The sequence below is a fragment of the Pipistrellus hanaki genome (assembly GCF_964339955.1).
Source record: "Pipistrellus hanaki genome assembly, chromosome: 14".
In the NCBI taxonomy this organism is placed as follows: Eukaryota; Metazoa; Chordata; class Mammalia; order Chiroptera; family Vespertilionidae; genus Pipistrellus; species Pipistrellus hanaki.
The window spans coordinates 35029626-35046174 of NC_140516.1; the positions used below are offsets into that span (position 1 = coordinate 35029626).

The window sequence follows — 16549 nt, forward strand, 5'->3', positions numbered from 1 at the left end:
CAAAGAAAGAGCACTGCTAGAACATTTGTGTGGACTTTTAAAAATATGTAAATCCTAGCTCCTTTGCTTATCATGGACTATGAACCATTAGGGTATAGGAGGTGATAATAGATAATAAATGGTGGCTATTGTAAATTAATGAAAATGTTAGTGAATTTTTTCTATTAACTTTGTATCCTTTTCTCCTTTCTGACTTTAAAAGCCTGAATCCTTTCTCTCTAGTCCCAGGGGAAAAGCAATTAACAGTATAATTTCTGCTGTTCGAGAAAGCAGACTATACCAATATCTTCCTGCTACAGCAGCTCATAACAGCTTATATTAAGTAAAATAATTGATTTTGAACCTGAAAGCAAATCAAACTTATGCTATTCTTCAACATTTTTTTCAATTTTAACAGTTATATTCTAAAGTATATATGTAATGTATCAAGTTTAAAATTGTAAGAATTTATTACAGAGAAATGCAATGGTTAATAGGCATACTCCAAAGTCAGGCCAACTTAGGCTTATTCCTAGGACCCCATATATTATGTTAGCTGTTTGAGTCTTAGCAAGTTATCCTAGCACTCTAAGCTTGTTGCCTTTTCTGTAAAACAAAAAATAATAATAGTTTTTATTTTATAAGATACACCTAATGTAATGATAATGCCTAGAAAGCATGTGATGGCATATGGTATGCACTCTGTAAATGTTACTTAATATTATTCTAGGACCTTATTGCTCATTTTGTATCTTTGATTCCTCTTATGCCTGAACTGGATGAAAATGATGGTTTTGATATATGGATGACATCAGAGGTAACGAATTACATTTTATAATTAAAATTTATAGTATTTCTTATTTGCTTTTCTTTTAAAGAAACCTGTTTATTATAATGTAGTATTTTACCTTATGAAATTTGAAATCATTTGATAATTTAATAAATAATTTTCAGTTCCAGTAACAACTTAGGCAACCCTGCTAGCAGTTCTCAACCTGTGGATCGCGACCCACAGGTAGAGAACCGCTGCTGTAAAGCCTAAGACCATCGGAAAACACAGATATTTACATTACTATTCATCAACAGTAGCAAAATTACAATTATGAAGAAGCAACTAAAATAATTTATGGTTGGGAATCACCACAACATGAGGAACTGTATTAAAGGGTCGAGGCATTAGAAAGGTTGAGAACCACTACTAGTGTTTTGTCAGGCAAATGGTGCCGAAGTTCAAGCTTTGCAGTTGTCCTAATATTAATTGCATTACTCAACTTTCCCTTCCTCACCTCTTTTTGTTCTTGTTACTTTCATTTAGCGCTGCATCAGTTTGGCTATTGGGAATAGGGAGGAGCATGCCATACTTCTCTGTAATTTCTTTTTGTATTTCGGAAAGAAAGCTTTGGTCCTTCTGGGAACCTCAATTTTAGAAGTAAGTGCTGGAGTTAATATTTAAATCGTGTAAATAAAAAGAATCGGCCATTAGTTGCAAGTTTAAAGAACTGCAGCCCCAGGTTACCATTATTTCACAAGCTAATTAAGGAATTTTGTGGGCAAGCAATTATTTAGTTAAGAGGATAATGTTGCTTCATCAAACGTTCTACATTGTAAAGGATGACTTCCTTTTATTTTTCTTCTCTAATAATAGTTCTATTTCATGGGGTTACTAGAAATATTAAATCACATAGTAAATATAGAGCACTGGGAGAGCACTTACTCATGGTGAATGCTCAATAGCGGAGGTGGTGGTGGTGATGTAGAAATAGTTACAGTAGTAGTTGTAGTAGTTGTTAACCATTATCACCACCATTATCTTTAGATGTTTCAAATATTATATTTTAAGATCCTTAAGAAATATATCTCCCTATTCTCCACTGCTCAGTTTTTACTTGTAAAAATGGGCCAGAAATTCATGTTTCCGTGTCTGAAATTTTTATGACTTAATTATATACTGTGGTCATACCTCCAGAAAGCTGTCTTCATTCTGTTTCTACTTTAAGCTGATTATATTAATCAGTGACAAAATTTCCAGTCTTGTTTTATGGTGGGTTTTCTTTCCCCCCATGATCACGTATTTCTCTATATTCCCTTGACAGCTTATATCTGTGTCACGATTGTGTTAGCTAAAAGCCTATGGTTAATTTCCCCATATGTTCCTGTTGTTGCTCTAAGTGCCGCTAGATGGCAACAATCAACAATATTTCAACTAACAGTTGGTTTTAGACCTGTGAGTCAGTATCATGAGTGGTACCCCCTCAGCTCTGTGGTTGAGGTGAAGCCCCCTCTTCATTGTAGAGGAGACACACACAATCATAAAGAACAAGAGCTTTGAAGTCAGGGAAACAAGGCTATACAGGGCAGTGTTAAGAGTGTGGGTTTGGGGGCCGGTCAGAGAGGGTTTTAAAACACAGAAATACCATTTACTAAGTGTGTGATCTCATTCTTTGCTACTTCTCTGAGGTTCAGTTACCTCTTCCCCAAACAGGAATAATACCACTTACTGTTCCACTAGACAAGCTCCTTAACATCTGATTTTTTATCTGAAAAATTAGTATAATAATCATCCCTACCTCACAGAATTTGGAGTGAATCAAAGCAAGAAAATTGGTGTTAATGCTGAGAGATTATTTGATGCACCCAAATACTCAATAAATGGCAAATAGCCATTATTATTACCTGAAATTTTTATTCTTTGCTAAGAAAGATTTGCACTTCAAAAGGTATGTGCAGAGAAATATGTTAACATAATGACATTTATTCCTCAAATGGTTTCCCGATCTTGTTCTCAAAATTAATTTATTTTTTTTTTTATTTCACTTGGCTTTTTCAGAGCCTTAGGCCAGTTTCTATTCCCTAACTCTGTTTGGTGCTCACCCCTTAGTTTCTTAAGTGTATTCTACTCAAAGGGGAGGGGAGTGGGGGGGTGAGAAGGGAGTGTTGGTTCATATAGCACCAACGTGTGAATTAGACAATGGTGCCCCAACCCCCATACACTTTCGGACTAGCTGTTGGGAGATCCCGGTGAAAGAGCTCCTGCAGGACCATACCGGGCAGCACTGGCTCAGGAGTCCTGCCATTTGCATCCTTGTGCCAGCCTGGGCCTAAGGATTTTTGGAGCTCTGTTTTGTTTTTTTATTTCCAAAAAATTGTAAAGGCCCTAGAAGAGGCTTGCAGAAATCAATGAGGTCACATGCTTACATAATAATTTTCACATTAAAAAGTAAGTTAATTACTCAACCAAATGACTTTACCTTCTTTTCCTCATACAGGGACGCGTAGCTTATGTATTAACTCATGAAACTGATGAATATTTGCTTTGGAACCCATTAACTGGTCAATGTCATAAGCAAATTGACCCATTTTGTCCTTTACAAAGTGTAGACTGTTTGTTTGATGATGGAAATGTAAGTAATGGGGGGAAATCTTACTTTGAGCTATCTCCTTGAGTCAAATCAGTGATCCTCCACCCTGGCTATCCATTGGAATCATGTGAAGAACTTTGGAAATATATAAAAGTTTAATTAGAATCCCTGGGTTGTAGGGCCAAGAAAATATTTTATCCCTGAAGCCCCCACCTCCTGATTCTGAAGTGCCTCCACTGTTGAGGACCAGTGAGCAGTCTATTGTTCATGTAAGCCTAGAATGTCTTTAACTTCTTCCTCAGAACCTCCTTTAGTTTCTGCCACTTCTTCATTGGGTAGCAGGACTGTAAAATTTTGCTTCATCTAACCAGCTATGGGCTTTGGGCTCTCAGGGGTCTGTGCTGATTGTATGTTAATGTTTTAATAGGTCTGGTTTAATATTCAACAAAATAGTACACCAATGGCTATATATTTTGACTATTCAAAGGAAAGTTTCTGGAAACAGCTGCTTCCAAAAAATTGTCAAGGGACACAGGCACAAAGCATACAGGTAAACATAGTTTTCCAGGTGTGTCAGTATCAAAGTTACCCCTGATTCTAATCTTTACTAATTGTGACAGCTCTTGTTACGTTTATATAGCTGATTGTTTATTGACTTATTTGGCAATATTAATAAAATCTAGCTTTTCCTGCCATCCAGCCTGAGTATGGACTAGTCTTGAGAAAATGGGGAAGGAAAGTGGCACACTCACTGTCTTGGAGGCAAACCAAAGCACAGACCTAAGTTCAGGAAAAGATCCAATCACCAGATCAGTCAGCCAGTATCCCTTTGTACTCAGTATCCCAAAGTCCATTTGTACAGATGTTTCTAGGTTGAGGGTCATGGTATGACAGGCTGTAGGCAAGTGCAAAATCCAAAAACTGGGAGTTATGAGCCTAGGGGGAGAGAGAGATGAGATAAAGAGAAAAGAGCAATAGAAAAATAGGCAGGAGACATTTATAGAAGCAGAAACGTGAATGCTCAACCTTGCCCATAACCAGGGAAATAAATTTAAAACATGCATAAGTTTGACAAAAATATTTTTAAGTGTGACCATACCAAGTGCTGGCAAAGAGGCAGAGAAGTGGTGTGAGCATACATTACTATAAACAGTTTGGAAAGTAATATAATATCTGTAAAATTGAAGATGCTCAGCCCTTGATTGCTCCAATTCAACTTCCAAGTACATACCGTATAGGAACTTACCAGGGAGACAAGTACAACTGTATTCCTTACAGAATTGCTTAAAATTGAAAAAAAATGGAAACAATTCATCAACTAGAAAATCGATATATGAGTTGTGAAGTATTCATACTATGAAAACTCCTATAGAGCAGGAAAAGAATGTATGACCCAATTTACAATAGTTCCCAACTTGTCTGTACATTCATCACATCAGGATCTCTGAGGGAGTGTAGAACCCACACATCAGTATTATGTAAAGCTTCCAAGTGATTCCAATGTGCAACCAGAACCACTAACTCAGAGCCATGTACATCATGAATGAATATTAAAAATGTAATGTTATTGTTTCTATATTTCTGCATTTGTTGATCTGATCAGATTATATATATATATATATATATATATATATATATATATATATATATAATCTTATATATATTCACTTAATGCCTGAGTGAAATTTTTTTTAACCTTGTCTTGTTCCTGATTTTATTTTTTTCTCATTTTTTAAGGTATTATATGTGTACATACCTTACCAATCCCCACCCCACCCCCACTCCCATACGTGCCCTCCCTCGCCAGAGTTTTTCGTCCATTGGTTATGCTTATATGCATGCATACAAGTCCTTCGGTTGATCACTTATCTCCCTCATATCTCCCTACTGAGTGAAATTTTTATTGCAGGGTGGGCTACTTAAGTTGCAAGGTCCATTGCAAAATAAAAATGCGGAAATAAAAAACAGAAATAAAGTGCCATTATAGATACTAAAAAAAAAATGTAATGTTAAGCAAAATATAGAAGATGTTAAAGGACACATACAATACAAAACCATTTACATAAAGTTCAAAAATTGTTATTTACATATATATATATATATGACATATAGATATATAGATATATAGTGGTTGTATAAAAACATTTATAAGAAGGACAAATACCAAATTTAAGTTAAAGGTTACTTTTGGGAAAATAAAAAAGGAATGAAATCAGAGAGAGGTACACAGAGTACTTCAAGTTTTTCTGTACTGTTTACTTCTTTATTAAAAATCTAAACCAAACGTGAAGGAATGCAAAAGATTATATAAAACTAGGTTGTAGGAATGTGTGGATGTAGATTACCTTAGTCTCTGTTCTTGTCTGTATACCGTATTTGAGTCACTTTACAATATCAGAAAGAATGCATGGTGGTTTGGGGGAAAAGATCAAATAGTACCAAAGCATATAAAGTGATGAGTTTTGCCCGAGCTGGTTTGGCTCAGTGGATAAAACTCAGCCCAAATGGTCCCGTGTTCAATTCCAGTCAGGGCATGTACCTTAGTTGCTGGCTCCTCCTCATCTTAGGCCCTAGATCCTGGTTGGGGTGCATGCTCGAAGCAACCTATTGATGTGTTTCTCACATCAGTACTTCTGTCTTTCCCTCTCTCTAAAAATCAATGGGAAAATATCCTCAGATGAGGATTAAAAAACAAACAAACAAAAAAGTGACAAATTTCTCTCCTCTTCCAAATCTTTTTCCCATGGTGCATCCTTATAAACATTTTCCATGCAGCTACAAGCATATATTTATATGCTTTATATATGTATATATGTACAAGTATACATATATTTATATATTTCCTGTTTGTACAGTTATTTTAAAGAGGGGAAATGTGCTTATCTCTCTTGAGCAAACCACTTTTATAGCATCCATATGCCATATCTTGCTTTTCCCATCCCAATGCCATGAGGGAGACATTATTGTCTTCTAGGAAAAATAGTATTTTTAGAGATGAGGTTTTTTATTTACTATTAATCATTTCATTATTCACCCAGGTAATAGTTGTTGAGTGCCTGTTATGAACCAGCTCTATGTTAGGGATGGCTACCACAGGGAGAAATGTCTCAGTATTCTTGGGACTTGTGTTCTAAAGAAAGAAACAGCAGGAAACGAGCACTTTCGGTGCAGAGTGATAAGTGCTATCACAGAAATGAATGTGCATTGGGAGGCACATAGCTGGGGGACCTGATGGGAAGGAGAGGTACAGGGGCTTCCTGGGGGGAAAGTGATGATCAGCACAGTGAGGAAGGGGGAGCAGGAGCTGGCCTAGAATCATCAGAAAAGAGAATGGTCCCAGCAGAGAGCAGGAACAGCAGGCATGAAGAGGTGCAGTAGCTAGGAGCTGTCTGTCAAGGAGCTGAAAGGCCAGCTTGGCTGCTGCCGGGGAGCGAGCAGAGATGACCTCAGGGGTGAGCTGAGCCCTGGTAGGGATTTGGGCCTTTATCCTCAAGGCAATCAGAAACTAACATTACCAAGGCAAGGGCTGCCATCATCAAAATTGTGTTTTTAAAAGCCAGTCTGTCTCAGGGAGGAATCTAAACCTTTTGCCAAATTGAATCGATAAATGTAAAACTCATAGTTGCCAAAATCTCTACTGATTTCTTTCCCTGAAGGTAATGGCCCATTATCTTCTGCCTTACCACACACACATCACAATACTCCTATCTGTAATGAACCCTATGTTTGTTATCACAATTGAGAACACAAATTTGAGTGTGCATACTAGTAATGAGAATGTGGGGATTAAGAGATGAATTAACAAGAAAGTCCTCTTGAAGTTTTAAAGGATATGAATTCCCTGAAAGAAAGGGTCTATGCCAGAAAAGGAAAGTGGATTAGCGCCCATAAATCTGTCAAGTCAGTGTAGCCCAGGCCTCTTTCTCAGGCCTGAGGGGGACCTAACTAATCCACAAATTGCCTGGATTGGGGGTTGGGAAAGAGGGAGCAGGGGATTGGGAGAGGGCCATGGGTTGGAGGGGCAGACAGTAATTGGTGACAGCAATCAGGGAATTCAGTTCCCTGTCCTGTCTGGAATAGTTGGTGGCCCCTGCAAAATGATGTTGGACTTCATACTTCCTTTCTCCAGTATCTTCTATCTCCCGCCATGTTCTATTGTAGGAAACTCCCAGTCCTGACTATTTCCTCGTCTAGCGGTTCCAACCATGGCAGGCAGCAGAACCACCTGGAGGGCTTGTTGAAACACAAATTGCTGGGCCTTGTCCTCAGAGTTTCTGATTCAGTGAGTCTGAGGTGGGGACAGAGAATCTGAATCTCTAATTCAGATCATCACCTGACAGACTGAGTCTTCTCAAATCACTCCTGAAATTTTCTAAGACCTAGAGGTCTAACAAGTGTGGCCCCTTTTTAAATCACAACCTTCATTCCACTCATGAGAGAGAAACATCTGTTCCTGTCTCTCCATCTGCCTCCATGTCTCAGCTCAGAAATACCCAGAGTAAAAACTGTGAATTCAGCACTTTCCTCTAATCCCTGTGAGCCCTGCAGGGAGGGGAGGGCTGGGTTTAGGGTGGGGGTGGGGTACACATGAGAAACCCTGCCCTCCTCCCAGCAAATCTTACTGGTGGGGGAAACATGGTAGAGCATCGCTCTCTGTTATAGGTGGGGTGCCCAAGGAAAGGCTTGGAGACAGGGGAGATTGAAATGGACTGTGTGTGTGTGTGTGTGTGTGTGTGTGTGTTCTTACGCAAAAATCTGGCTCTTGCCAGGTGAAAGAAGCAAATACACAAAGAAAAAAGATGATAAACCATGTTAAAAGAGTGACAATAACAATATATGATGTTTATTGGGCAATATATGCCAGGTTTTACATGTGTTACTTTATTTTAAAATTGTCACAACCCCCCAGAGAAATAGGAACTATTATTGTCCCTCTTTTAAAGAGGGGGGTGCTAATATGAAGTGATAGATTTGGTTTTGGGTGGTGGGCACACAGTACAACATACAGATTTTGTAACATAGAAATCCACACATGAAACCTCTATGTTTATATTGACCAGTATCACCCCAATCAATTTAATAAGTAAATAAGTAAATTTTAAAGTGATTTTAAAGAAAATTAAAAAAAGAACATGGTGACTGAAACCCTGACAGCTTAAGTTACTTCACCAAGGTCACAGTTAATAATTGGAAGATACCTGTGCAGCTGCCAAAGATTATCTGGTAAAAATCATGCCAAATGCTTGTTGGAATAAATGAATTAGGGGCAGCAGATTGGTCTTACCCATGAAAAATCTATTTTGTGAATCTAACTCCCCTCCAATGCTCTGGTGAAGTGGTCATAAAATCAGAGAGAGCACTGTGATCTATGTTACCTTTGTGCCTCTGTGATTCAGTGTTTTCACCACATGAGAGAGGTTTGGGTTCCCCCTCATTATAGTTAGCACTCCAGAGGTGACTGTGATGGAAAATTGGTCTCCCTAGAATCTTCTCTAACTTTCAGTTGTCTTTATTTCAGCCTGAAGAAATCATTTATTCTGATACTAACAAAAGCATGGTAGATGATCTAAAGAACAGGTATGATCTGTAAAATTACATTAGGATTACCAGGTTTTCTCCCTAAACTCTCATTCATCCATCTTTTAAAAATTTTATAAGAGTTTATTTAATCCAAACTAACAACATATGTTGAGTAGTAAGACCTTAAATACTCCCTCAGCCACCTTTGAAAATATATATATCAATATATTGATTTCAAAGAGGAAGGGAGAGGGAGTTTAAAAAAAAAATACTCAAGCTGCAAGCAGAATTTCTCTAAAGATTAGCATGACTATATGCAAGAACACAGCAGGCTTGAACAAGATGGAGTCAGAGAGGTTGAGCATTTCACTCCATTACACTCTAAACCAGTCTCTCAAAATATCTATTAGATTCAGCCGCAGAAGCATGAAGTGGAGATTGAAATAGTTATTTCCATTGAGTCATCTGCCTCTTGATACATGCATTGAAAAGCAACTGCTCTGCTATCCAGGATGCTCTTTGACATGACAGGCAAAGTTAAAAATGGTTGCTTCTGATAAAAATTGTAGGCTACTATTGGGAAGTTCTCAACACAGGCATCTGTTGAGCCTGTAGTAATAATGCCACAACTAATACTTCTTGAAAAGACATAACAGTACATGGCCCACAAGTTGGTAAAAAGATCCAAGGTGGGTGGTAGAAACATCAATATTGTCTCTCCTAGGCTCTTGCCTTTCCCAAAACACACACACACACACACACACACACACACACACACACACTAAGGAGTTGTTCATTCAAGCCCACAATCTTTGCAGCAGGCCTTTCCTACTCCAGATGTGTCAGAAGCTTCTAGATCTGACTGCCTCCAGTGACTCATGCTGACATAGCAGGCTGGCATGTAAGCCACTGCCAACTAATCAAAACAGAACATGACACAAACCATTTTGACACTCTCTTCTACTATTCAACGCCTACCTCTTATTCCTCTCCCAACCCCCTTCTTTTCCAATTCTTAACAAAAAAGGAAGACATGCAATTGGGAAATGGTTTCCAACTTATAGTTTTAATATAAATTACTTCCTGAGCTATTTAAACATATGTTTCAGAGCCCTAGATCACACCTATTAAATCCATATCTGGAAGTGAAACATTTTGATAAAGGTCTACAGGTGATTCTGATGCCTAGCCACTAATGAGACTCTGTAAATTCCAAACTACTTAGTTACATTACAGACTCAGCCAAGGGGGACTCCCAGAAGCTTCTTCTGTAGCACATCCTGATTCTACACAGAGGACAGGCTTCCCAGGAAGCCCCATCAACCAGCCCACACTGTGCCCCACCTCTCTCCCTTCCTGGAATAGTTCATCACCAGGCATTGTTTTGGGGGCAGGGTATACAGGCAAAAATCCCCACTCTTATGGAGTGTACATTATTTTGGGTAAACTGGTCATCATACTTACCAATCCAGTGCCTCATTTCCTCCCAATGCTGCTTACTCAATTAACTGATCTAGTAAACATATCCCTGCTAACATTATCCCAGGCCAGATATCTGAATTTTTGTAAAGGCAGTTTCCTCTTGGAAACCCAATGTCTTATGTCAAAGGAGGGTCTTGGAGAATAAGAATGTCAATCCAGTAATCAGACAGTAGATGTCAAATTATATCTGTAGGTAGCAGCCTACACATAGGTAACTGGAAGAGATGTGCCTTTGAAATCTTATTGCTGGATATCCCTGGAAGCTTCTTGTCTTCCCAAGCCAAGCAAGAGCCTGCTTCTTCCAGACTTGATTAATGTGAATGATGGCAGATATTCCTAGTCATAAAGGTCTTGTTTCCTCCTAAATAAAAAAAAATGTATCATCCTCATGCTTGAGTGAAAGCTAGAAGTGACAAAACTTCTCACGTTGTCATAAATATAATCATTGTAGGATTGAAAGGATTCTAAAATGTAAAATTATGGAATGGCGACCTAAGCAGCCAACACGTTGGAATCGACAGTGTACTTCTATTTTGCGACACATTCTTCCTAAGCTAGAAGTTGGTACTGAAAGCTTTGTTTCCTCTGAAGAAGAGAGTGAATTTGAAAGACTACTACAATTTTATTGGGTTTGTACATGATTTAATGCACTAATGTAATTTGTTTTATCTATGTTGCTAATTGCCAGGTAATAGTAATCTTAAATATTTCTGAAGTGCCTATCTTGGTCCTAGATAATAGATGCTATGTCATTAAAATGCATTTATTTATAGATTAAGAGATTTAAAATATAATGGACAGCTCTTACTATGGCCACATTACATGGCATTTCCTTGAATCTGTCTTATGTTGTGTGACATGTAAACCACAATCTTTGGAAAGAGATGCCCAAAAGAAATCCACCTGCAACTGAGAAAATAAAAAATGGTCTCTAGATGGTGGTAATAGAACGGATTTCCTGTCCTTGGTTCTGGGCAAGAGGACTTCAGGCAAGCTTTAATATCCTCTATATTCAAATTACTCTAAAATTTATACACACATCCTCAGCTACTCTCTTTAACTTCTCTTATATATTCGCCAACACATTTGACATCATCCTAGATGATAAAAAGGCATCTCAAACTCATCAAGTCCATAAGCAAGCATGGTGGGCATTGGATACATTATTAGAATCTTCCCTTTTCTTCTCCTACCCTACCCCTAGTTCTCCCTACCGACTGGTTCAGTGGTTTTTCAAAATGCCCAGCCTCCCAAGAGGAAGATTTCTATCCCCTACTATCTCGTAGAATATGGTTCCTCTGAGAGAAGGAAGGAATCCATTGGGATTTGAGTATTTAGGTTGTCAGAAAGGGATCTGCAGTCACTATTCATGAATAGGGAAGAAGTTGTTTTGTTTTGTTTAAAAAAAAAAAAAGGGGGGGGTAGGGAGTAAACTGATAAGCAAAACATAGTTAAATATATGGCAGGGTTTAAAACCTGGAGTTCCTTTGTAAAATAATCTGACTTAATAGCACACAATCATAAATCTGCACTAAGTCCTGTAGCTAGGGTTCAAATCCTGTCTCAACCACTCGCTAGCTTTGACCAAGTTGTCTAACTTCTCTACATTTTCTACCCCATTGGGATAGAAATAATTATCTGTTTTGTGGTTGCAATGGTGAGGATAAAGTGAGGTAATATTTACCCTAGCATCCAGCAAATGTTTGTATATGTTAACCATTATTTGTATTCTATGTGTTAGGGGTTGTGCATTCACAGAGACTATGGGCTAGACTGACTAGAAAACATGTACCTAATTGAAACATATTTTAGTATGTAAGCTAAGGAAGGACAGTGCCACCATACGGAAAGAGCATGTGAACAGATTTAAGGATCAGGGAAGCCTCCTGAAGTAAACAATCTCCGAGGCCTGAAGAAGGTTTATGATTTGTCTTAGATAATTTTACATAGGTCTGTGTTCCATTACCCTTTAATGCTGTCTCACAGTTATCAGTTAATAAATATAAATGGAATCAATGTTAAATAAATTCTTCCAAAATGCTCACTTAAATCCCTCATTTGTAAGACCAAGTGCAGTTGGCTATTCTAGAAAGGGGGCAAGAATGTGGAATGCTAATGTGCAGCTCTGGCCTCAGACAGCCTGGCTTTGGTCCTCTTTGTAAAGTAGGGATTATAATAAAACCTATCATATAGGGTTGTTTGAGGATTAAATATGTATATGAAGCATTTAGCACTGTACCTGGAAATTAGTAAGCAACCACAAAATTACTATTATTATTTTATGACTCCAGTTTCTTTGAGGCTTCTGTAATCTTTTTGCATATAATGACTTATATGATTGTAATACGGGTTTACATGTTATTGTCTTTTGGTCCAGATTGAAGGATTTCCTATCCAGATGCCATACACTAATATACAGTCAGTGATTGATGCCATGTATCAAACTGGAATCCACTCCTCAGAATTTCCCCAGACAGAATTTGCTCTTGCCGTATATATTCACACATACCCAAACAACATATTATCTGTGTGGGTCTATTTGGCTTCTTTAACTCGGCAACAGTGAAAAGGAAGAAACGAAAAGGGAAAGTTGTACCGTGGGCTCTCAGACCAGAAGCAACCAGAACTTTCCTGGTACTTTGGGATTTTGCTACCTCTCCTTCAGTCCAGCCAAGTGTGAACCCACTTTTTGGTTCACTTAAAGAATTGGGCACCATGGGAACTCACTCTCTAAGTCCTTGAGGATGAGTCTAGATGACCTCTTCACCAGACACTTCTTCAAGGAAGACCCTTTAGGAAGTCTGGTGGCCTTGGATTTTATTCTGGGAAAGAAACAATTCTGGCCTCTTTCTGTAAAGTCGGTGTTACTCAAATTTTGGGCCTCATATTACCTCCATCAAAATCACCAGGAGAGCTCTGTTGAAAATGCAATTCTCATACCAGACTCAAGACCTACTGAGTCAGAACTTCTGGGAGTGGAGCTCTAGAATCCACAGTATTTTAAACAACTTCCCCAGGTAATTCTGATGGCCTATTAAGGGTGGTCTGCCTTATAGAATGTTGTGATAATGAAAGTGAGGCTGGTGTGTTTGATGCTGGTTCTGATGCAATTCCAAATAGAAGTTATTCAAATAGAAACCCTAAGGTGATTGCCTCTCATAAGAGAAAGAATGATTTCACTGGTGAAGAAACAGGGAAAGCTCCTATGTTGGGTTGAGGGCTGAGGTCAGCTTCTGGGGGCTTTTCAACTTGGGATGCTACTGATGTGAAGTCCTTTCAGCTCCATCTATATGTAAGGGATTCCCAGGAAACTAATGTGCTTTCCTGATTCTGTGAAAAAAGGAGAAAGTGGTTGTACCAAATCTCAGGGCTCCTTTTTGCTTAGTGAACAGCTCCGCATTATGCATCTGGCACTTTCCTGCTGCTCTTTTCCCAGTGATGGCCCCAAGGAACCCCATCGATATCCTAAGAGCCCCTCAAGAAAGAGTGGTCAGGGATCTAAGTAGGAAGCACTGCACTTTCTTGTAGTTTTTTTTTTTTTAATTTTTATTGTTCTGTGCTTCATTGAGAAAGAGTATTTATACAGATTACTTAAATATTCTATAACAACTTATTTGTTTAAAAATATCAAAGGATACTGATTTTCAAAGTTTGAGGAGAGTAGTTTTACATGAGGTTAGGGTAAGAGAAAGAAAATCCACCTCTTACATTGCAGGAACCCTGGAGCTTCTTGGGACACTCCCACAAGCAGAGAGAAGGGACCCCCAAATTCATCCTCAGGGACCCTTCAGTCTATAGCCTCTTCATAATACACCTGCATGGGCTGCTGCTTGAAAAGACCTTGTTTATTGCAGAGATGTTAGTCCTAGACCAAACTTGAGATTGATTTAAAAAACTGTAGGTGTATGGGTGAAAGAATGTTTTATTCTCCAATGTTAAAACCTAACTATGCCTAAGAAAACTGATCAGTTTTTGTTTTCATTTAAACAGTTGTGTTTAAATTATATATGAAGTTTTGTTATTGACAGGTCTCTCACTTGTGGGTAGCAAAAGATGATATCTATGGAAAGATGAGGTTGGCAAAGAAATGCTAAATTAATGCAGTTCATTTCTGTGGCACTCAGAATGTTTATATAGCTATTTTGTTAGTTATGGTTTTAGAATTGATAGGCCACTTAAGAATAAGGCAGAAAGTGTTCATAGACAAGCACAGAGGCCTTTTTCTGTGTTATATAAATTTTTTAAACCTGTATACTGTGCATGTTTCTTAACTAATTTTTTTCCTGAAAATTGTGTAATTACAATGAGCCATTTTTCATTTGTTTAAAAAATAAAATTTAAATGTAACATAATTTTAAAATTCTATAAATCATTCCACAAATAATTGTAGTGCATTCTTTATGTACCAGACACTTCAGAATGAGGTTGTGTATTGTCATATCGTGTATTATGTACTGTATATAATGGCCTATGCTATACTTTTATACAACTGACAGTGCAGTAGGTTTGTTTACTTAAACATGTGAGTAATGAGTTTCTTTAGAAAGTTATGACAGCTATGACATCACTGGGCGATAAGAATTTTTCAGCACCATTATAATCTTACAAGAGGCCCAATGCATGAAAAATTTGTCTGCGGGGGGGGGGGGGGGAGCTCAGCCCTGCCTGCACCCTCTCCAATCCTGGACCCCTTGGGGGATGTCCAACTGCCACTTGCAATCCAGGACTGCTGGCTCCTAACCACTCCCCTGCTTGATAGCCCCTAAGCACTTCTGCCTGCTTGATCGCCCCTAACCAACTCTGCCTGCCTGCCTGATTGCCCCTAACTGCTCCCCTACCAGCCTGATCATTCCTAAATGCTTCCCTGCTGGCCTGATCACCCCCAATAGCCTCAGCCTCATCCTGCACTCAGGACCCAGGAATCCCTCCTCCAGCTGGTTGTAGGCACACGGGACCAGGGCTTCCCTCCCTCTGGTCAGCTGCAGGAACCCAAGACCCAGACAGTTTTGCCTGGGCCAGCCGCAGCTGCAGCCGCAGGGGACCGTGGGCAGACAGCTTTGCCAGGGTCATAGCCACATAGCCGGGACCATGAGGCTGTGGCTTGTCCCTCTCCCAGGCCACAGGCACAGGTGCAGCCACTAGCATCTGGGACCAAGGGGAGGCTTGTCCCTCTTCCAGGCTGCAGCCTGGCTGGTCTCCATTCCTCTCTTGTGAGCTCATTTGTGCCTGGCTGGTCCCCTAACCTCTTTCCCCAGGGTTGAGTGTCTGAGCTGTTACAGCATGATAGCATGAGAGTGTGATGACCATTTGCATATTAGCTCTTTATTATACAGGACGGGACCCCTGTCATATATGTGGTACATCATTGACTGAAATGCCATTATGCAGCATGTGACTGTATTTGTATAAAGAGATTTTTATTATAAAGAACTGGATACAAGATTATGGAAGTTAAGAAGTCCCAAGATCTCCAGTTGGAGACTCATGAGAGCCAATGGTATAATTTCCAGTCTGAAAGCTGGCAGTCTTAAAATTCATGAAATGCTATTATATCAGTTTGAGTCTGAAGATCTAAAAAGACCTATGTTCCATCTCAAAGCAATCAGGCAGGAGGAGTTCCCTCTCACTCACAGAAGGATAAGACTTTTTGTTCCATTCAGGCTTTCAACTTATTGGAAGGGAGGTGTGATATTGTGATATAATCCTATATAATAGAGGTAATATGAAATTAACCCTCACATCCTCACAAGATGGCTGCCTATGACCAGGCTAGCAGGGGGATTAGTGAGGGACAACCAAATCACTGAACAAGCAGACTGTGTGGGGCAATCAGGCCAGCGGGGGATGGGAAGTGGGGAGAGCCTGAAGGGCAACCAGGCCAGCAGGGAGGGGAGGGGCAGTTTGGGGGCAGGCAGGGAAGTTGAGGGTGACCAGGCTGGCAGAGGGCACAGTTAGGTGCAACCAGATTGGCAGAGGGGGGCAGTAAGAGGCTGGCAGGGAGTACAATTAGGGGCGACCAGGCTGGCAAGGGGGATGCAGTTGGGGATGACCAGGCCAGCAGGGGGGGGCAGTAAGGGGACCAGGCTGGCAGGGGCAGGGCAGTTAGGAGCGACCAGGTCGGCAGGGGAGGGTAGTTAAGGGTGACCAGGCAGGCAGGTTAGCAATTAGGTGCAGCAGTCCAGGATTGTGAGAGGGATGTCCAATTGCCA

General features: G+C 39.6%; 1 protein-coding gene across 3 annotated transcripts in view; it reads left to right on the forward strand.

Moving 5' to 3' along the window:
• Window positions 1–14712, forward strand: part of CC2D2B (coiled-coil and C2 domain containing 2B) — a 57038-nt gene extending 42326 nt beyond the window's left edge. For 2 of the 3 annotated variants that reach the window (XM_084903509.1, XM_084903510.1), the window contains 7 exons: window positions 710–796; window positions 1295–1408; window positions 3246–3380; window positions 3766–3888; window positions 8857–8915; window positions 10792–10969; window positions 12718–14712. In XM_084903509.1, the coding sequence (XP_084759635.1) occupies window positions 710–796; window positions 1295–1408; window positions 3246–3380; window positions 3766–3888; window positions 8857–8915; window positions 10792–10969; window positions 12718–12906 (885 nt within the window). In that variant the 3' untranslated portion in view covers window positions 12907–14712. The remainder of the gene's footprint in view (window positions 1–709; window positions 797–1294; window positions 1409–3245; window positions 3381–3765; window positions 3889–8856; window positions 8916–10791; window positions 10970–12717) is intronic. The other variant, XM_084903511.1, reaches the window with a different exon arrangement.
• Window positions 14713–16549: the final 1837 nt, after the last annotated feature.